This window comes from Carcharodon carcharias (genome assembly GCF_017639515.1).
Source record: "Carcharodon carcharias isolate sCarCar2 chromosome 36 unlocalized genomic scaffold, sCarCar2.pri SUPER_36_unloc_1, whole genome shotgun sequence".
Taxonomy (NCBI): domain Eukaryota; kingdom Metazoa; phylum Chordata; class Chondrichthyes; order Lamniformes; family Lamnidae; genus Carcharodon; species Carcharodon carcharias.
In genome coordinates this window covers 703,621-724,787 of record NW_024470726.1, presented here as the reverse complement: position 1 = coordinate 724,787, position 21,167 = coordinate 703,621, and the positions used below count along the sequence as shown (strand labels likewise).

General features: G+C 57.1%; 1 protein-coding gene across 1 annotated transcript in view; it reads left to right on the top strand.

The window, feature by feature from the left end:
• LOC121274313 (putative PIP5K1A and PSMD4-like protein) overlaps positions 1–21,167 on the top strand; it is a 93,371-nt gene that overhangs the window by 67,877 nt on the left and 4,327 nt on the right. The window contains exons 18-23 of the mRNA XM_041181556.1: positions 642–782; positions 5,683–5,797; positions 14,147–14,233; positions 15,137–15,205; positions 16,357–16,572; positions 20,106–20,214. Of these exons, the coding sequence (XP_041037490.1) occupies positions 642–782; positions 5,683–5,797; positions 14,147–14,233; positions 15,137–15,205; positions 16,357–16,572; positions 20,106–20,214 (737 nt within the window). The remainder of the gene's footprint in view (positions 1–641; positions 783–5,682; positions 5,798–14,146; positions 14,234–15,136; positions 15,206–16,356; positions 16,573–20,105; positions 20,215–21,167) is intronic.

Sequence of the window (21,167 nt, the reverse complement as noted above, 5' to 3'; positions counted from 1 at the left end):
CTAGTCTCAGTCATGGTGACCATGGCAGCCATCATCGATTGTCATAAAAACCCATCTGGGTGACTAATGCCCCCTTTAGGGGAGGGAAATCTGCCGTCCTTACCCGGTCTGGCCTACATGTGACTCCACACCCACAGCCATGTGGTGGACACTTACCCGCCCCTCTGAAATGGCTGAGCAAGGCCACTCAGTTCAAGGGGCAATTAGGGATGGGCAGCAGGTGCTGGACTTGCCAGCGACACCCACATCCTGTCAATGAATTTTTTTTTAAAAACAGAAAGGAGAATGGAAGTCCGGAATTTTCCTTCCCCAGAAAGGCTGTGGATGTTTTGGGGGTGGGAGGGGGAGATCAGTTGCAAATGGTCAAGACTTGATTGGTCGATGTTTGTCCGGTATAGGGTGTGGAGCCAAGGAGGGCACGAGTTGCATTGTAGGTCAGCCGGGATCTAATGGAATGGTCCATTAGGCTGGAGGGGCTGAATGGCCTCCTCCTGTTGCTAAGGTGGCGAGGGAGGGAAAATCCTGACAGGCATAGCGAGCAGCCGCCGAGCTGCTGCGTTCCTGCCCTCTGAGCCTGCGCTGCTTTCTAACCGCCGTTTCTCCCCTATGTCCCCCCCCCCCTCCGTCCCCCCCAATCACAGCGTCGACAACAGCGAGTACATGAGGAATGGGGACTTCCTGCCAACCAGGCTGCAGGCACAGCAAGATGCCGTCAACATTGTCTGCCATTCCAAAACACGGAGCAACCCCGAGAACAATGTCGGCCTTATTACCCTTGCCAAGTAAGTGACGCTTCTGCACAACCCTCTCTAAGAAATCTCCTTCTCCACTCCCATCCCCCTCACCTTACTGCCCCTAAACCCGTCCCTCTCTCTTCCCCCCCCTCTCTCTTCCCCCCCCTCTCTCTTCCCCCCCCTCTCTCTTCCCCCCCCTCTCTCTTCCCCCCCCTCTCTCTTCCCCCCCCTCTCTCTTCCCCCCCCTCTCTCTTCCCCCCCCTCTCTCTTCCCCCCCCTCTCTCTTCCCCCCCCTCTCTCTTCCCCCCCCTCTCTCTTCCCCCCCCTCTCTCTTCCCCCCCCTCTCTCTTCCCCCCCCTCTCTCTTCCCCCCCTCTCTCTTCCCCCGCCCGCTCTCTCTTCCCCCCGCTCTCTCTTCCCCCCGCTCTCTCTTCCCTCCCCTCTCTCTTCCCCCCCCTCTCTCTTCCCCCCCTCTCTCTCTTCCCCCCCCCTCTCTCTTCCCCCCCTCTCTCTTCCCCCCCTCTCTCTTCCCCCCCTCTCTCTCTCTTCCCCCCCTCTCTCTCTCTTCCCCCCCTCTCTCTTCCCCCCCCTCTCTCTTCCCCCCCCTCTCTCTTCCCCCCCCTCTCTCTTCCCCCCCCTCTCTCTTCCCCCCCCTCTCTCTTCCCCCCCCTCTCTCTTCCCCCCCCTCTCTCTTCCCCCCCCTCTCTCTCCCCCCCCCTCTCTCTTCCCCCCCCCTCTCTCTTCCCCCCCCCTCTCTCTTCCCCCCCCTGTCTTCCCCCCCCTGTCTTCCCCCCCCCTGTCTTCCCCCCCCCTGTCTTCCCCCCCCTCTCTTCCCCCCCCCCTTCCCCCCCCCTCTTCCCCCCCCCCTTCCCCCCCCTCTCTTCCCCCCCCCTCTCTTCCCCCCCCCTCTTCCCCCCCCCTCTCTCTTCCCCCCCCCTCTCTCTTCCCCCCCCTCTCTCTTCCCCCTCCTCTCTCTTCCCCCTCCTCTCTCTTCCCCCTCCTCTCTCTTCCCCCCCCTCTCTCTTCCCCCCCCTCTCTCTTCCCCCCCCCTCTCTCTTCCCCCCCTCTCTTCCCCCCCCCTCTCTTCCCCCCCCCTCTCTTCCCCCCCTCTCTCTTCCCCCCCCTCTCTCTTCCCCCTCCTCTCTCTTCCCCCCCTCTCTCTTCCCCCCCCTCTCTCTTCCCCCCCCTCTCTCTTCCCCCCCTCTCTTCCCCCCCTCTCTTCCCCCCCCTCTCTCTTCCCCCTCCTCTCTCTTCCCCCCCTCTCTCTTCCCCCCCCCCCCTCTCTCCCCCCCCCCCTCTCTTCCCCCCCCCCTCTCTTCCCCCCCCCTCTCTTTCCCCCCCCCTCTCTTTCCCCCCCCCTCTCTTTCCCCCCCCCTCTCTTTCCCCCCCCCCCTCTTTCCCCCCTCCTCTCTTTCCCCCCCCTCTCTTTCCCCCCCCTCTCTTTCCCCCCCCCCTCTCTTTCCCCCCCCCTCTCTTTCCCCCCCCCTCTCTTTCCCCCCCCCCTCTCTTCCCCCCCCCTCTCTTTTCCCCCCCCTCTCTTTCCCCCCCTCTCTTTCCCCCCCCTCTCTTTCCCCCCCCTCTCTTTCCCCCCCCTCTCTTTCCCCCCCCTCTCTTTCCCCCCCCTCTCTTTCCCCCCCCTCTCTTTCCCCCCCCTCTCTTTCCCCCCCCTCTCTTTCCCCCCCCTCTCTTTCCCCCCCCTCTCTTTCCCCCCCCTCTCTTTCCCCCCCCTCTCTTTCCCCCCCCCTCTCTTTCCCCCCCCTCTCTTTCCCCCCCCTCTCTTTCCCCCCCCTCTCTTTCCCCCCCCTCTCTTTCCCCCCCCTCTCTTTCCCCCCCCTCTCTTTCCCCCCCCTCTCTTTCCCCCCCCTCTCTTTCCCCCCCCTCTCTTTCCCCCCCCTCTCTTTCCCCCCCCTCTCTTTCCCCCCCCTCTCTTTCCCCCCCCTCTCTTTCCCCCCCCCTCTCTTTCCCCCCCCCTCTCTTTCCCCCCCCCTCTCTTTCCCCCCCCTCTCTTTCCCCCCCCCCTCTCTTCCCCCCCCCTCTCTTCCCCCCCCCCTCTCTTTCCCCCCCCCCTCTCTTTCCCCCCCCCTCTCTTTCCCCCCCCTCTCTTTCCCCCCCCTCTCTTTCCCCCCCCCTCTCTTTCCCCCCCCCTCTCTTTCCCCCCCCTCTCTTTCCCCCCCCCTCTCTTTCCCCCCCCCTCTCTTTCCCCCCCCCCTCTTTCCCCCCCCCTCTCTTCCCCCCTCCCTCTCTTCCCCCCCCCCTCTCTTCCCCCCCTCCCTCTCTTCCCCCCCTCCCTTCTCTTCCCCCCCTCCCTCTCTTCCCCCCTCCCTCTCTTCCCCCCCCCTCTCTTCCCCCCTCCCTCTCTTTCCCCCCTCCCTCTCTTTCCCCCCCCCTCTCTTTCCCCCCCCCTCTCTTTCCCCCCCCCTCTCTTCCCCCCCCCTCTCTTCCCCCCCCCTCTTTCCCTTTCCCCCCCCCTCTTTCCCCCCCCTCTCTTTCCCCCCCTCTCTTTCCCCCCCTCTCTTTCCCCCCCTCTCTTTCCCCCCCTCTCTTTCCCCCCTTCTCTTTCCCCCCCTCTCTTCCCCCCCTCTCTTTCCCCCCCTCTCTTTCCCCCCCTCTCTTTCCCCCCCTCTCTTTCCCCCCCTCTCTTTCCCCCCCTCTCTTTCCCCCCCCTCTCTTTCCCCCCCCCCTCTCTTTCCCCCCCCCCTCTCTTTCCCCCCCCCCTCTCTTTCCCCCCCCCTCTCTTTCCCCCCCCTCTCTTTCCCCCCCCCTCTCTTTCCCCCCCCTCTCTTTCCCCCCCTCTCTTTCCCCCCCCCTCTCTTTCCCCCCCCCTCTCTTTCCCCCCCCCTCTCTTTCCCCCCCCTTCTCTTTCCCCCCCCCTCTCTTTCCCCCCCCCTCTCTTTCCCCCCCCCTCTCTTTCCCCCCCCCTCTCTTTCCCCCCCCCCTCTCTTTCCCCCCCCCTCTCTTTCCCCCCCCCTCTCTTTCCCCCCCCCTCTCTTTCCCCCCCCTCTCTTTCCCCCCCCCTCTCTTTCCCCCCCCCCTCTTCCCCCCCCTCTCTTTCCCCCCCCCCTCTCTTTCCCCCCCCCTCTCTTTCCCCCCCCCTCTCTTTCCCCCCCCCCTCTCTTTCCCCCCCCCCTCTCTTTCCCCCCCCTCTCTTTCCCCCCCCCTCTCTTTCCCCCCCCCTCTCTTTCCCCCCCCCTCTCTTTCCCCCCCCTCTCTTCCCCCCCCTCTCTTTCCCCCCCCCTCTTTCCCCCCCCCTCTTCCCCCCCCCTCTTTCCCCCCCCCTCTTTCCCCCCCCTCTTTCCCCCCCCTCTCTTTCCCCCCCTCTCTTTCCCCCCCTCTCTTTCCCCCCCTCTCTTTCCCCCCCCTCTCTTTCCCCCCCCTCTCTTTCCCCCCCTCTCTTTCCCCCCCTCTCTTTCCCCCCCCTCTCTTTCCCCTCCCCCCTCTCTTTCCCCCCTCTCTTTCCCCCCCCTCTCTTTCCCCCCCCTCTCTTTCCCCCCCCCTCTCTTTCCCCCCCCCTCTCTTTCCCCCCCCCTCTCTTTCCCCCCCCCCTCTTTTCCCCCCCCCCTCTTTCCCCCCCCTCTCTTTCCCCCCCCCTCTCTTTCCCCCCCCCTCTCTTTCCCCCCCCCTCTCTTTCCCCCCCCCTCTCTTTCCCCCCCCTCTCTTTCCCCCCCCCTCTCTTTCCCCCCCCCTCTCTTTCCCCCCCCTCTCTTTCCCCCCCCTCTCTTTCCCCCCCCTCTCTTTCCCCCCCCTCTCTTTCCCCCCCCTCTCTTTCCCCCCCTCTCTTTCCCCCCCCTCTCCTTCCCCCTCTTCTCTCTTCCCCCCGCTCTCTCTTCCCCCCGCTCTCTCTTCCCCCCCCCGCTCTCTCTTCCCCCCCGCTCTCTCTTCCCCCCCCCGCTCTCTCTTCCCCCCCCGCTCTCTCTTCCCCCCCCCCCGCTCTCTTCCCCCCCCCCGCTCTCTCTTTCCCCCCCCCCCCCGCTCTCTTCCCCCCCCCCGCTCTCTTCCCCCCCCCCGCTCTCTCTTCCCCCCCCGCTCTCTCTTCCCCCCCGCTCTCTCTTCCCCCCCCCCCCCCCCCCCCCCCCCAAACCTCCCCCCCCCCCATCCCCCTCCTTTCAGATGCTGCTTAATCTTGACCAATTTGACTGAGCTTTTACCAATCACCTTACGTGACTTTGGTCACATTTTCTCCGTGAGTGATCCTGTGTGATGTTTTCCTGCGTTAGTGGAAGCAGTTATTGAGCGCCTGCTTGCCGGAGCTGGAGAAGCACCCCATCTGCCTCTTCCTCACCCCATCCCAGTTATACCTCCTTCAGCCTTAACCAGCTAACCACTCAGCGAGTCCTGAGCGAGCCGGTCACCTCCATTTGGACAGAATGGGTATGTGTGCAGTGCTCCTTTATTCTACATGAGCAATGGCAGTGGTGGCTTAACAAGACCAGAAAAAGAGCGAGAGAGAGAACCTGCATTTCTATAGTGCCTTCCGCAACCTCACACTACAGTCAATGGTGTACCCTCCCCCCCCCCCAACTCAAGTACTGGCCCTCCAGCCGGGGCCCATCCCTCCGGCCGGGGTCCCGTCCCTCCCCGGGGCACTAGCCCTCTGGCCACATCACTTTTGTGCTCGAGTCATTGGCACAATTTGTTTAATAGTTGCTTCGATCTTGGCCCAAATGTCGCGTTCTGGTCAGGATGATAACAAATGTGACGGTGTATGGTCCAGCCTTCACTCTGTCGTCTCATCAGTGGCCCATCCTTCAGGGACTACATCCTGCCTGCCTTTCTGCCTCCCCCCTCTGTGCTGTTTGACCAGCCTTCCTACCACCCACACACCAAACAGGTGAGCGTTTACAGGTGAGCACAGGCGGCTCTCTCTGCACGAGTTATTTTGTTCTAACTCACACTACTTTCTCTCTTTTTCTCTCTCTCTCTCTCTCTCTCTCGTGTTCTTCTGGCTGCAGTAACTGTGAGGTATTAACCACCTTGACACCGGACACAGGACGGATTCTCTCCAAGCTTCACGCCGTCCAGCCCACGGGGAAGATCAGCTTCTGCACCGGTATCCGAGTTGCCCACGTAAGTGAGAACCCCCGCCCCCGGGAGTGGGGGGGGTGGGGGGGGGGGGGTGGTGCGGGGAGGCGAGGGACGGGCTTCCCAAAGCATTTTGCGTGTTCGGCCCTAGACGGTGCTGGAATGTGAGGAAATGTGCGCACAGCAAGATTCCACAAACCGCGACGAGATAAATGACACCATTGTCTATGCTTTTTGAAAGCGGGCGCAAGCCATTCAGCCCCTTGTCGGTCACAACGGGATAGCAGGAGGCCATTCTGCCCCTCGAGCCTGTTCTACCATTCAGCCAGACCGTGGTTGATCTGCATTTTAGCTCTGCCTACCCGCCTTGATTCCCTAACCCTTAATCCCCTCACCCAACACAAGATCTACCCCTCTCGGTTTTGAAATTTCCAGGTGACCCCCGCCTAGCGTCAACAGCTTTTTGTTGGGGGACAGAGTTCAATATTTCCACTCCCCTCACGGCCTGGCTCTCATTTGAAGATTCCCCTTGTTCTGGGGGACCTTGCCCCTTCCCCCACCAGCACAGGAAAGTATTTCTCCCTTAACAACCCTGTTAAACCCCTTTCGTTCATTTAAAGCACGTCGATCTACAGGTTACGGTGGGCGGATGGACTTCGGCCCCAGGTCAGCCATGATCTCATTGAATGGTGGAACGGGTCGAAGGGCTGAATGGCCTCCTTTACCTAGTCAGATCGACCCCGAACTTGTATTCCCGAGGGCTGTGTGGTTAATGTTGGTGGGGCTGTAATTAGACACTGGTGCCTCTGGGGGTCGCTGGTTCTGTGCAAAGTTGCCACTTATTTGCTGCTTTGAGGAGCCAAGCTCGGTCTTCCTTGCTTAATTTTGCTGCCTTTTCTATTGTCCTTCACGCCCGTTACCCTCGTAAGGCGGTTGTGAGCACAGGGAATGTGTATGGGATCGGGCTGTGCAGAACTCCACCACCCCAGAATTGATTCTGCAAAGTTTGCTTTCAGAATCCCTCCTCAGGCCTGTCCTGTGACTGGCCAGGTTCCTCCAGCCTGCCCCCAAGCCCCTGTTTCCCAGCCTGTGGGTCCCTCCTTTGGGATTTAGCCAGGTGACACACCCAGCTGAGAGGGTATAACTATCAGGAAAGACTGAGCAGGTTGATTAGAGATGGCCGAGGAGTGTGGGGGGGTTGGGAGGGGTGGTGGTGGGGGGGGATGGGGGGGGATGGGGGTGGTGACCTGATTAAAATCCTGAAAGGGTTCGATAGATGTAGTGAAGAGGTTTTCCTTTTAATGTTCGTTCATGGGACATGGGCGTCACTGGCTAGGCTAGCATTTATTGCTCATTATTGAACTGAGTGGCTTGCTAGGCCACTTAAGAATCAGTCACATTGCTGTGGGTCTGGAGTCTCATTCCTTCCCTAAAGGACATTAGTGAACCAGATGGGTTTTTACAACAATCGACAATGGTTTCATAGCCATCATTAGACTTTTAATTCCAGGCTTTTTTTCCTATTGAACTCACTTGAACCAGAGCATTACCCTGGGTCTCTGGAATACTAGCCTAGTGACAATACCACTACATCACTGCCTCCCCCACTCGTGGGAGAGACCAGAACTAGGGGGCCATCAATATGAGAGAGTCACTAATAAATCCAATGGGGAATTCAGGAGAAACTTCTTTACCCAGAGAGTGGGGGTTGGGGAGAATGTGGAACTCACTCCCACAGGGAGTGGTCGAGGTGAATAGCGGAGATGCGTTGAAGGGGGGAAGCTGGATAAACACACGAGGGAGAAAGGAACAGAAGGATATGTCAGGTAGAAAATACAAGTGAGAACCAAGAGGAATACAGAAGGTTCAGGTGGGAGGTGAGAAAGCATATTAGGGAAGGGAAGAGGGATTATGAGAAAAGACTGGCAGCCAACGTAATAGGGAATCCAAAAGCCTTCTAGAGGCATCTGAATAGTAAAAAGGTGGTTAAACAGGGAATAAGGCCAATTATGGACCTAAAAGGGAATTTACACATGGGCAAGGGGCCATGGCTGAGGTATTAAATGAATACTTTGCATCTGCTTTTACCATAGAGTCATAGAGGTCTACAGCACAGAAAAAGGCACATTGAGTCTGCGCCAGTCAAACAAGTACCTAACTATTCTAATCCCATTTTCCCACGCTAGGCCCATAGCCTCGTGTGCCATTGGAGGTAGATGCCACCCAGGCCACGTGACAGACTCTGTCACTCGAAGGGTTCAAAATTGACAAGGAAGGAGTGTTGAACAGACTGTGGATACTTAAAGTTGACAAGGCACCGGGACTGGACGAAATGCATCCAAGGATATTGAAGGAAGTGAGAGTAGAAATTGCAGGGGCACTGGCTGTAATCTTTCAGTCTTCCCTAGACTCGGGGGAGGTGCCAGAGGACTGGAGAATTGCAAACATTACGCCTTTGTTCAAAAAGGGTTGTAAGGATAAAACCAGCAATTACAGACCAGTCAGTTTCACTTCAGTGGTGGGGAAGCTTCTAGAAAATATTATTCGGGATAGAGTTAGTAGTCACTTGGAAAAATATGCGTTGATAAGGAAGAGCCAGCGTGGATTTCTAACGGGAAAATCGTGTTTAACTAACTTGCTGGAGTTTTTTGAAGGGGTAACAGAAAAGGTCAATGTGGGTAATGCTGTTGATGTGGTGTACATGGACTTTCAAAAGGCATTTAATACAGTGCCACACAACAGACTTGTGAGAAAAGTTATTGTTCATGGAATAAAAGGGACAGTAGCAACATGGATACAAAATTGGCTGAAAACTAGGAAGCAGAGAGTAATGGTCAATGGATATTTTTTGGGCTGGAGGAAGGTTTGTAGTGGAGTTCCCCAGGGGTCGGTATTGGGGCCCCTGCTTTTCTTGGTGTGCAAGGGACAATTTCAAAGATTGCAGATGACATGAAGCTTGGGAGTGTTGTGAACTGCGAGGAGGACAGTGCGGAACTTCAAAAGGACATAGACAAGATGGTGGAGTGGGCAAATAGGTGGCAGATGAAGTTCAATGCAGAGAAGTGTGAGTGATGCATTTTGGTAGGAAGAACATGGACAGACAATATAAGACAAGGGGTGAAATTTTGAAGGGGGTGCAGGAGCAGAAAGACTTGGGTGTATATGTGCATAGATCATTGAAGATGGCAGGGCCCGTGGAGAGAGCAATTAATAAAGCATATAATATCCTGGGCTTTATTAATAGGGGCGTAGAGTACAAGAGCTGGGAGATTATGCTGAATTATATAAAACACTCGTTTGACCTCAGCTGGAGTATTGTGTGCAGTTCCGGGCGCCTCGCTATAGGAAGGATGTGAACACATTGGAGAGAGTGCAGAAGAGGTTTATGAGAATGGTTCCAGGAATGAGAAACTTCAGCTATGAGGATAGAGTGGGAGAGGTTGAGACAGTTCTTCTTGGAGAGCAGAAGGCTAAGAGGAGATTTGATAGAGATGCTCAAAATCATGAGGGGGCTGGACAGAGTAGATAGGGAGAAGCTGTTACAAAAACAGAATTACCTGGAAAAACTCAGCAGGTCTGGCAGCATCGGCGGAGAAGAAAAGAGTTGACGTTTCGAGTCCTCATGACCCTTCAACAGAACTAGGTGAATCCAAGGAAGGGGTGAAATATAAGCTGGTTTAAGGTGTGTGTGGGGGGGTGGGGGGTTGGGGGGGGGTGGGGGGTGGTGTTTGGGTGGGGGCAGAGAAGTGGAGGGGGGTGGTGTGGTTGTAGGGACAAACAAGCAGTGATAGAAGCACATCATCAAAAGATGTTACAGACAAAAGAACAAAAGAATGCAGAGGTGTTGAAATAAAAACAAAAAAACTGCGGATGCTGGAAATCCAAAACAAAAACAGAATTACCTGGAAAAACTCAGCAGGTCTGGCAGCATCGGCGGAGAAGAAAAGAGTTGACATTTCGAGTCCTCTTGACCCTTCGACAGAACTGTAGTTCTGTCGAAGGATCACGAGGTCTCGAAACGTCAACTCTTCTTCTCGCCGATGCTGCCAGACCTGCTGAGTTTTTCCAGGTAATTCTGTTTTTGACAGAGGTGTTGAAGTTGGTGATATTATCTAAACGAATGTGCTCATTAAGAATGGATGGTAGGGCACTCAAGGTATAGCTCTAGTGGGGGTGGGGGGAGCATAAAAGATTTTAAAATATTTAAAATTAATGGAAATAGATGGGAAAAGAAAAATCTATATAATTTATTGGAAAAAACAAAAGGAAGGGGGAAGAAACAGAAAGGGGGTGGGGAGGGAGGAGGGAGTTCAAGACCTAAAGTTGTTGAATTCAGTATTCAGTCCAGAAGGCTGTAAAGTGCCTAGTCGGAAGATGAGGTGTTGTTCCTCCAGTTTGCGTTGGGCTTCACTGGAACAATGCAGCAAGCCAAGGACAGACATGTGGGCAAGAGAGCAGGGTGGAGTGTTGAAATGGCAAGCGACAGGGAGGTTTGGGTCATTCTTGCGGACAGACCGCAGGTGTTCTGCAAAGCGGTCGCCCAGTTTACGTTTGGTCTCTCCAATGTAGAGGAGACCACATTGGGAGCAACGAATGCAGTAGACTAAGTTGGGGGAAATGCAAGTGAAATGCTGCTTCACTTGAAAGGAGTGTTTGGGCCCTTAGAGGGTGAGGAGAGAGGAAGTGAAGGGGCAGGTGTTACATCTTTTGTGTGGGCATGGGGTGGTGCCATAGGAGGGGGTTGAGGAGTAGGGGGTGATGGAGGAGTGGACCAGGGTGTCCTGGAGGGAACAATCCCTACGGAATGCCGACGGGGGGGGGTGAAGGGAAGATGTGTTTGGTGGTGGCATCATGCTGGAGTTGGCGGAAATGGCGGAGGATGATCCTTTGAATGCGGAGGCTGGTGGGGTGATATGTGAGGACAAGGGGGACCCTATCATGTTTCTGGGAGGGAGGAGAAGGCATGAGGGCGGATGTGCGGGAGATGGGCCGGACACAGTTGAGGGCCCTGTCAACGACCGTGGGTGGAAAACCTCGGTTAAGGAAGAAGGAGGACATGTCAGAGGAACTGTTTTTGAAGGTAGCATCATCGGAACAGATGGGACGGAGGTGAAGGAACTGAGAGAATGGGATGGAGTCCTTACAGGAAGCGGGGTGTGAGGAGCTGTAGTCAAGGTAGCTGTGGGAGTCGGTAGGCTTGTAATGGATATTGGTGGACAGTCTATCACCAGAGATTGAGACAGAGATGTCAAGGAAGGGAAGGGAAGTGTCAGAGATGGACCACATGAAACTGATGGAGGGGTGGAGATTGGAAGCAAAATTAATAAATTTTTCCAAGTCCCGACGAGAGCATGAAGCAGCACCTAGGTAATCATAGATGTACCGGAGAAAGAGCTGTGGAAGGGGGCCGGAGTAGGACTGGAACAAGGAATGTTCCACATACCCCATAAAGAGACAGGCATAGCTGGGGCCCATGTGGGTACCCATAGCCACACCTTTTATTTGGAGGAAGTGAGAGGAGTAGAAGGAGAAATTGTTCAGCGAGTGAACAAGTTCAGCCAGACGGAGGAGAGTAGTGGTGGATGGGGATTGTTCGGGCCTCTGTTCGAGGAAGAAGCTAAGGGCCCTCAGACCATCCTGGTGGGGGATGGAGGTGTAGAGGGATTGGACGTCCATGGTGAAGAGGAAGCAGTTGGGGCCAGGGAACTGGAAATTGTTGATGTGACGTAAGGTGTCAGAGGAATCACGGATGTAGATGGGAAGGGACTGGACAAGGGGAGAGAGAAGGGAGTCAAGATAAGGAGAAATGAGTTCTGTGGGGCAGGAGCAAGCTGACACGATCGGTCTACCGAGACAGTTCTGTTTGTGGATTTTGGGTAGGAGGTAGAAGTGGGCCGTCCGAGGTTGGGCGACTATCACGTTGGAAGCTGTGGGAGGAAGATCCCCAGAGGAGATGAGGTCAGTGACAGTCCTGGAAACAATGGCTTGATGTTCGGTGGTGGGGTCATGGTCCAGGGAGAGGTAGGAGGAAGTGTCTGCAAGTTGACGCTCAGTCTCCGCGAGGTAGTGGTCAGTGCGCCAGACAACAACAGCACCAACCTTGTCAGCGGGTTTGATGACAATGTCAGGGTTGGACCTGAGAGAATGGAGTGCAGTAAGTTCAGAGAGAGAGAGAGATTAAAATGGGTGAGAGGAGCAGAGAAATTGAGACGACTAATGTCGCGCCGACAGTTCTCTGAAAAGATCAAAAGAAGGTAAGAATCCAGAGGGAGGGGTCCAGGTAGAGGGAGAATATTGGAGGTGGGTGAAAGGATCCGTTGAATGGGGAGAGGACTCCTGCCCAAAGAAGTGAGCCCGGAGACGAAGACGGCGGAAGAAGAGTCCAGCGTCGTGCCAAGCCCGAAATTCATTGAGATGAGGGCGTAAGGGTATGAAACTAAGTCCTTTGCTGAGCACTGAACGTTCAGCATCGGAGAGGGGAAGGTCAGGGGGTACAGTGAATACACGGCTGGGGCTGGGATTGGAAGATGTGGTGGGGACGGAGGGACAGGCAGGGGTGGAGGGTCCTAGATGGGTGTTGGTGTTGATGAGTTGTTGGAGCTTGCGTTCCTTAGCACTTGAGAGAAAGAGAAAAAGTTTCTTGTTGAGGCGTTGGATGAGACAAAGAATAAAATGAAACTGGGGGCACACGCAGCTTTGAAAAAGGGTACAGCGGTGCTGCTGGAGGGTGTGGTCGAGTGTGTTCATATGGTGGCGCATGGCACTGAGTGTGGATCTCAGAATATGACGGGAACAGCAGTCCGAGAAACGTTTTATGTCCCGGAGATACCTGTAATCCTGGGTGGGTTCGAAACATGTGGGGTGGAATTTCAGTTGAAATCCACGTGCGGTAAGTCGGAGACAGAGACAGTCACTGAGAAAGGAGATATGGCTGTGAAAGCGGGTTTTAGTAAACACCTTGTCAAACACCAGGAGAGAAATGGAAAGCAATGAAGGTGAGCAAGGCAAAAGAGAGATACAGAAGTCTTGTCGCAGAGACGAACAGAACTTCTTCAAGGTAGGCATTTCTTGAAGAGCAGTGGCAGTCAATTAAACACAGAGATAAAAACAAAAAAACTGCGGATGCTGGAAATCCAAAACAAAAACAGAATTACCTGGAAAAACTCAGCAGGTCTGGCAGCATCAGCGGAGAAGAAAAGAGTTGACGTTTTGAGTCCTCATGACCCTTCAACAGAACTATTTGAATCCAAGGAAGGGGTGAAATATAAGCTGGTTTAAGGTGTGTGTGTCGGGGGGAGTGGTTTGGGTGGCGGGAGAGAAGTGGAGGGGGGTGGTGTGGTTGTAGGGACAAACAAGCAGTGATAGAAGCAGATCATCAAAAGATGTCACAGACAACAGAACAAAAGAACACATAGGTGTTAAATTTGGTGATATTATCTAAACGAATGTGCTAATTAAGAATGGATAGTAGGGCACTCAAGGTATAGCTCTAGTGGGGGTGGGGGGAGCATAAAAGATTTAAAAATAATGGAAATAGATGGGAAAAGAAAAATCTATATAATTTATTGGAAAAAACAAAAGGAAGGGGGAAGAAATAGAAAGGGGGTGGGGAGGGAGGAAGGAGGGAGTTCAAGACCTAAAGTTGATGAATTCAATATTCAGTCCGGAACGCTATAAAGTGCCTAGTCGGAAGATGAGGTGCTGTTCCTCCAGTTTGCGTTGAGCTTCACTGGAACAATGCAGCAAGCCAAGGACAGACATGTGGGCAAGAGATCAGGGTGGAGTGTTGAAATGGCAAGCGACAGGGAGGTTTGGGTCATTCTTGTGGACAGACCGCAGGTGTTCTGCAAAGCGGTCGCCCAGTTTACGTTTGGTCTCTCCAATGTAGAGGAGACCGCATTGGAAGCAACGAATGCAGTAAAGGAGCGTTTGGGCCCTTGGGAGAAGCTGTTCCCTCTCATAAAAGGATCGAGAACGAGAGGGCATAGATTTAAAGTGCTTTGCAAAAGAAGCAAAGGTGATGTGAGAAAAAACTTTTTCTCGCAGCGAGTGGTTCGGGTCTGGAATGCACTGCCAGGAAGTGTGGTGGAGGCAGGTTCAATCGAGGCATCCGAGAGGGCATTAGATGATTATTTGAATAAAAACAATGTACGGGGCAATGGCTTTCGGTAATAATGTTCATTTGGAGAGCTGGTGCAGATACATGATGGGCCGAATGGCCTCCTCCTGTGCTGTTAAAAATTCTGTGATTGTGGGTTGGTGGGGGGGAAGGTGGAGCGGGGAGGAGGTGCGTGTGGAGCAGTAACACCGGCGCGGGTCAGAGGGGGTCACACGGCCTCTTCGTGGGCTGGGAAATTTGGTCTAATTCTATTGAAATGCTGCTCCCTTTTCCAGCTGGCCCTCAAACATCGTCAGGGGAAGAACCACAAAACGAGAATCATTGTGTTCGTTGGAAGTCCCGTGGAGGATAATGAGAAGGATGTGAGTAAACCCAAGAGGTTGTCCCTGTCCCTTCCCCAACCCTGGCCCTCCCACCCGCCTGTTCGTCACTTCAGTGAACCCTCCCCTTCCCCAAACCTTGGTTTCTCCTCTTTGGAAACCATAGCCGGAGCGTTCCAGAATTGGGCGGGTGCCATTTGTAACTCGCGGCTTTTCCCACCACCTCCTCAAGGCCCCGGGTGTCAAGGGGAAGAAACCCGTGCGGCTTTGGTGAGCTGCTGGTGTATCGCCTGGTGCCATTCCCGCCTCGGAGCCGGACGGTCCTGGGTTCGCTTTCCCCATTCCAGAGACACTGAGCACAATATCCAGGCAGACACTCCTCCCTCTCCAGTACTTGGGAGCGCCGCACTGCCAAAGGGGCATGAGACGTTAAACAGAGACCAAAGGTGCCCCCTCACAGGGGGATATAAAAGATCCCACAGCCGCTAGTTATTTAGTCTTGGGCCCGTCGACCGTGACACCAAAAACAGGTGATCTAATCGGTTTGTCGTGTCGCTGTTTGTGGGCTCCTGCTGTGCGCCAACCCCACAACTGTCTGACCTAGACACCGGGATTGCTCGTCAAAGTGGCGCAGAGTTCCTTTTGTTTTGGGACGGCAGGCTGCTCCTCCCTGCCTCCTTCACCGTCTACCCAACCATCCGCGGTTTCATGAGGTTTGTGCGATGCCCCGTGCAGTCAAATAGCCAGCTGAGCCCTGTCCAGAATGGCAGCCGCCGGGTGGGCCTTCCAGAAGGCAGCCGGCGCCCGTGGACTGGTTACTGCCGCAGGGTGTTGTGGTGGGGGGGGGGGGGGGTGGCGATGTGTTAAATGGTGCACTCTCTTGGGGTGGGCACTGCCAGTCCTGTCTGTCATGGCCGTGCGCTCTTTGTTCTCCGTCCCTCACAGTTGGTCAAGTTGGCCAAGAGGCTGAAGAAGGAGAAGGTGAATGTGGATATCGTGAACTTCGGAGAGGAGGTGAGCGACGGCCAGAGGGAGGCGGTAAGGAGAGGGGAGGACTGGGGGGGGTGGGGGGTGTGTGGGGGTGGTGAGAGGGTTGATCCAGCGGGGAGACCAGCTCTGAGGGTATGTTGACCACGGGTCACGCGGCCTATAGCAGTCAGCATCAAATGTTCGTGGTTCCATTTGCACCCACTGAGACTCTACCTCTCTCCCTTGTCGAGGGTGGGGAGGGGCTGTCCTCCCTGTGCTGGAGCCAGATCCAAACCAGTCCGGCCTGAGTCAGTTCGGAGGTGGAAGGGAGCTGCTGGGTTTCCCCAGCCCCCAACACCTCTCAATAACCAAGCTGCGGCCTTGCCTCTCAGGCAGTCAGGGACCCCTCAGACTCGGCACTGAGGGCCGCCGGCACACATAGCTGCCTGGCCATCAGCGTCTCCAGGCCGAGACGGAGCAACAACAGACAAGGGAAGGGCCCTTGGTACCTGTGCCCTGGGGAGATGAGGTGAATCACTCACTCAGGGTTTTGCCCATTGGCTCCCAGTCCTCCAACACCTCCAGTTGTTAAAATTCTCGCCCTTGTTTTCAAATCGCCTCTAACCCCCTCCCTATCCCTGTCACCTCCTCCAGCCCCTACACCCCTCCCTCTCCCTGTCACCTCCTCCAGCCCCTACATCCCTCCCTCTCCCTGTAACCTCCTGCAGCCCCTACACCCCTCCCTATCTCTGTAACCTCCTCCAGCCCCTACACCCCTCCCTATCTCTGTAACTTCCTCCAGTCCCTGTAACCTCCTCCAGCCCCTACACCCCTCCCTATCTCTGTAACCTCCTCCAGCCCCTTGAACACTGAGATCTCTGCGCTCCCCCAATTTCGGCCACTTGCGGGTCCCTCTATTCCCATCGCTCCACCATTGGCGGCCGTGCCTTCAGCTGCCTGGGGGGGCCCTGAGCTCTGGAAATCCCTCCATAAAGCTGGGCTTTTCGTCTCCAGCCCCTGATATCTCCTTGTGTGGCTGGCTGTGAATTTGGCTGTGTACTCTCCCGTGGAGCACCCTGGCCTGGTTCGATTGACGGGAGGCGCAGGTTGTTTAGCCGATCGGTGGGGGGGGCCGTTATTCTGCCGATTGGTCACCTCCCGTTCAAACTCGGAGTCTTCCCTCTGTCCCCCTTCAGGAAGCCAACACCGAGAAGTTAACAGCTTTCATCAATGCTCTGAACGGGAAGGATGGGACGGGTTCCCACCTGGTGACAGTGCCCCCGGGTCCGAGCCTGGCAGACGCTCTCATCAGCTCCCCCATCCTGGCCGGGGAGGGGGGCACCATGCTGGGGCTGGGAGCCAGCGACTTCGAGTTTGGAGTGGACCCCAGCGCAGATCCCGAGTTGGCCTTGGTAAGGAGCAGGCGCAATGCTTTCTATTGGAGAGGTGGCTGTGAGAGTGTGTGTGTGGCCATGGAGACGATGCAACCCTGGCAGCAGTGCTGCACGTGTGCTGCGGGGAGGTGGGCGCAGCTCCACCGGGTCAACTTGAGTAGTTGCTGCGGAGGCCTAGGTTGTGAACGTTGCTATAGAAATGCATTGTGCGACAGGGGGGCTACGCATTGCAGTCACCTACTCCCCCTACTGAGGGAGCGCCGCACTGTCGTAGGGTCAGTACTGAGGGAGTGCCGCACTGTCGTAGGGTCAGTACTGAGGGAGCGCCGCACTGTCGGAGGGTCAGTACTGAGGGAGCGCCGCACTGTCGGAGGGTCAGTACTGAGGGAGCGCCGCACTGTCGGAGGGTCAGTACTGAGGGAGCGCCGCACTGTCGGAGGGTCAGTACTGAGGGGGTGCCGCACTGTCGGAGGGTCAGTACTGAGGGGGCGCCGCACTGTCGTAGGGTCAGTACTGAGGGAGCGCCGCACTGTCGGAGGGTCAGTACTGAGGGGGTGCCGCACTGTCGGAGGGTCAGTACTGAGGGGGCGCCGCACTGTCGGAGGGTCAGTACTGAGGGAGCGCCGCACTGTTGGAGGGTCAGTACTGAGGGGGTGCCGCACTGTTGGAGGGTCAGTACTGAGGGAGTGCCGCACTGTCGTAGGGTCAGTACTGAGGGAGCGCCGCACTGTCGGAGGGTCAGTACTGAGGAAGCGCCGCACTGTCGGAGGGTCAGTACTGGGGGAGCGCCGCACTGTCGGAGGGTCAGTACTGAGGGAGCGCCGCACTGTCGGAGGGTCAGTACTGAGGGGGTGCCGCACTGTCGGAGGGTCAGTACTGAGGGGGTGCCGCACTGTCGGAGGGTCAGTACTGAGGGACGCCGCACTGTTGGAGGGTCAGTACTGAGGGGGTGCCGCACTGTTGGAGGGTCAGTACTGAGGGGGTGCCGCACTGTTGGAGGGTCAGTACTGAGGGGATGCCGCACTGTTGGAGGGTCAGTACTGAGGGGGTGCCGCACTGTCGGAGGGTCAGTACTGAGGGGGTGCCGCACTGTCGGAGGGTCAGTACTGAGGGAGTGCTGCACTGTCGGAGGGTCAGTACTGAGGGAGTGCTGCACTGTCGGAGGGTCAGTACTGAGGGAGTGCTGCACTGTCGGAGGGTCAGTACTGAGGGAGTGCTGCACTGTCGGAGGGTCAGTACTGAGGGAGTGCTGCACTGTCGGAGGGTCAGTACTGAGGGGGTGCCGCACTGTCGGAGGGTCAGTACTGAGGGGGTGCCGCACTGTCGGAGGGTCAGTACTGAGGGGGTGCCGCACTGTCGGAGAGTCAGTACTGAGGGAGTGCCGCACTGTCGGAGGGTCAGTACTGAGGGAGTGCTGCACTGTCGGAGGGTCAGTACTGAGGGAGTGCTGCACTGTCGGAGGGTCAGTACTGAGGGAGTGCTGCACTGTCGGAGGGTCAGTACTGAGGGAGTGCTGCACTGTCGGAGGGTCAGTACTGAGGGAGTGCTGCACTGTCGGAGGGTCAGTACTGAGGGAGTGCTGCACTGTCGGAGGGTCAGTACTGAGGGAGTGCTGCACAGTCGGAGGGTCAGTACTGAGGGAGTGCTGCACTGTCGGAGGGTCAGTACTGAGGGAGTGCTGCACTGTCGGAGGGTCAGTACTGAGGGAGTGCCGCACTGTCAGAGGGACAATACTGAGGGAATGCCGCACTGTCAGAGGGTCAGTACTGAGGGAGTGCCGCACTGTCGGAGGGTCAGTACTGAGGGTGTGCCGCACTGTTGGAGGGTCAGTACTGAGGGAGTGCCGCACTGTCGGAGGGTCAGTGCTGAGGGAGCGCTGCACTGTCGGAGGGTCAGTGCTGAGGGAGCGCTGCACTGTCGTAGCGTCAGTGCTGAGGGAGCGCCGCATTGTCGTAGGGTCAGTACTGAGGGAGCGCCGCACTGTCGTAGGGTCAGTACTGAGGGAGCGCCGCACTATCGTAGGGTCAGTACTGAGGGAGCGCCGCACTGTCGTAGGGTCAGTACTGAGGGAGCGCCGCACTGTCGTAGGGTCAGTACTGAGGGAGCGCCGCACTGTCGTAGGGTCAGTACTGAGGGAGCGCCGCACTGTCGTAGGGTCAGTACTGAGGGAGCGCCGCACTGTCGTAGGGTCAGTACTGAGGGAGCGCCGCACTGTCGGAGGGTCAGTACTGAGGGGGTGCCGCACTGTCGGAGAGTCAGTACTGAGGGAGTGCCGCACTGTCGGAGGGTCAGTACTGAGGGAGTGCTGCACTGTCGGAGGGTCAGTACTGAGGGAGTGCTGCACTGTCGGAGGGTCAGTACTGAGGGAGTGCTGCACTGTCGGAGGGTCAGTACTGAGGGAGTGCTGCACTGTCGGAGGGTCAGTACTGAGGGAGTGCTGCACTGTCGGAGGGTCAGTACTGAGGGAGTGCTGCACTGTCGGAGGGTCAGTACTGAGGGAGTGCTGCACTGTCGGAGGGTCAGTACTGAGGGAGTGCTGCACTGTCGGAGGGTCAGTACTGAGGGAGTGCTGCACTGTCGGAGGGTCAGTACTGAGGGAGTGCCGCACTGTCAGAGGGACAATACTGAGGGAATGCCGCACTGTCAGAGGGTCAGTACTGAGGGAGTGCCGCACTGTCGGAGGGTCAGTACTGAGGGTGTGCCGCACTGTTGGAGGGTCAGTACTGAGGGAGTGCCGCACTGTCGGAGGGTCAGTGCTGAGGGAGCGCTGCACTGTCGGAGGGTCAGTGCCGAGGGAGCGCTGCACTGTCGTAGCGTCAGTGCTGAGGGAGCGCCGCATTGTCGTAGGGTCAGTACTGAGGGAGCGCCGCACTGTCGTAGGGTCAGTACTGAGGGAGCGCCGCACTATCGTAGGGTCAGTACTGAGGGAGCGCCGCACTGTCGTAGGGTCAGTACTGAGGGAGCGCCGCACTGTCGTAGGGTCAGTACTGAGGGAGCGCCGCACTGTCGTAGGGTCAGTACTGAGGGAGCGCCGCACTGTCGTAGGGTCAGTACTGAGGGAGCGCCGCACTGTCGTAGGGTCAGTACTGAGGGAGCGCCGCACTGTCGTAGGGTCAGTACTGAGGGAGCGCCGCACTGTCGTAGGGTCAGTACTGAGGGAGCGCCGCACTGTCGTAGGGTCAGTACTGAGGGAGCGCCGCACTGTCGTAGGGTCAGTACTGAGGGAGCGCCGCACTGTCGTAGGGTCAGTACTGAGGGAGCGCCGCACTGTCGTAGGGTCAGTACTGAGGGAGCGCCGCACTGTCGGAGGGTCAGTACTGAGGGAGCGCCGCACTGTCGTAGGGTCAGTACTGAGGGAGCGCCGCACTGTCGTAGGGTCAGTACTGAGGGAGCGCCGCACTGTCGGAGGGTCAGTACTGAGGAAGGGCCGCACTGTCGAAGGGGGTGCTGTCTCTGGGATCTTGCTCTGCTCGGGTTGGTTGAAGAAATGGAGGGTTTTGGGAGCGGGATGAGGTGTGATTTTGTCCCTCACTCTGTCGGAATCTCCACAGGCCCTCCGTGTGTCGATGGAGGAACAGCGGCAGCGGCAGGAAGAGGAGGCGAGACGAGCAGCAGCCGCCTCGGCTGTGGAGGCAGGGATAGTGACTCCGACAAGTGACGGTGTGTCTTTGAGCTGCCCCTGTGGGGGCTTCTCTGTGTAACACTGGGGCTCGGGCAGCGGTGGGGAAGAGGCCCCTTTCCTGTCCGTCGTTTCCTACCAGCCCCCTCCCCCTTTGCAAGCTGAGCAGCAGCTCCTGAATGGGCCTCCCACTTGGCCAAACCTATGTGGACTGAGTGCGTCTGTGAGCTATTGAACCATGCGAGGCAGCACAGCTCTGCATCCTCTTGCCCCTACCCGCTCAATTGTGATTACAGTACCTGTTCCAAAATCCCTATTCAAATTGTTCCCTAAATCAGTGCCACCACCTTCCTCAGGTGGAGCCTGTTCCAGGGCCCTGACCCGAGCACAGTGGTGTTGCCTCATGGTGTCACGATGCAGGCCTCTGCTCTACTGGGTTGGAGTTCAGGCCTCTCCACCTAGGGCAGTGGGGCACTTGGACAAGGGGACTCGAAGGGCCTGTATCCTCATGTGTCCTGGGGAGACTCTGGCACAGAACGCCAAGCCCAAAGCAAACACCAAAAAGTGATCGATGCTCGTTCGCTCCCCCTCTCGAACCCTTCTCTCCCCCCACCCCTCCCCACTCCTCTCCACCTTCCTGACCTGCTTTACCTGTGTTTGTGTGTCTCTCTCTTTCCCACGCACCCATCACATACCCCTCTACTACACCTCCCTCTCCCCTGCTTTAACTATCTCCCGCTGCCTCTCGCTCTCTATCTCTCTCTCACTCTTACTCACTCGTCCTCTTGGGCTCGCTCTCACGCTGTCTCAAGTTCTCTCTCTCTCTCTCTCTCTCTCTCTCTCTCTCTCGCTCTCTCTCGCTCTCTCGCTCTCTCTCGCTCTCTCTCACTTGCTCTCTCTCTCGCGCCGTCTCTCTCTCTCGCGCCGTCTCTCTCTCTCTCGCGCCGTCTCTCTCTCTCTCGCGCCGTCTCTCTCTGTCTCTCTCTCGCGCCGT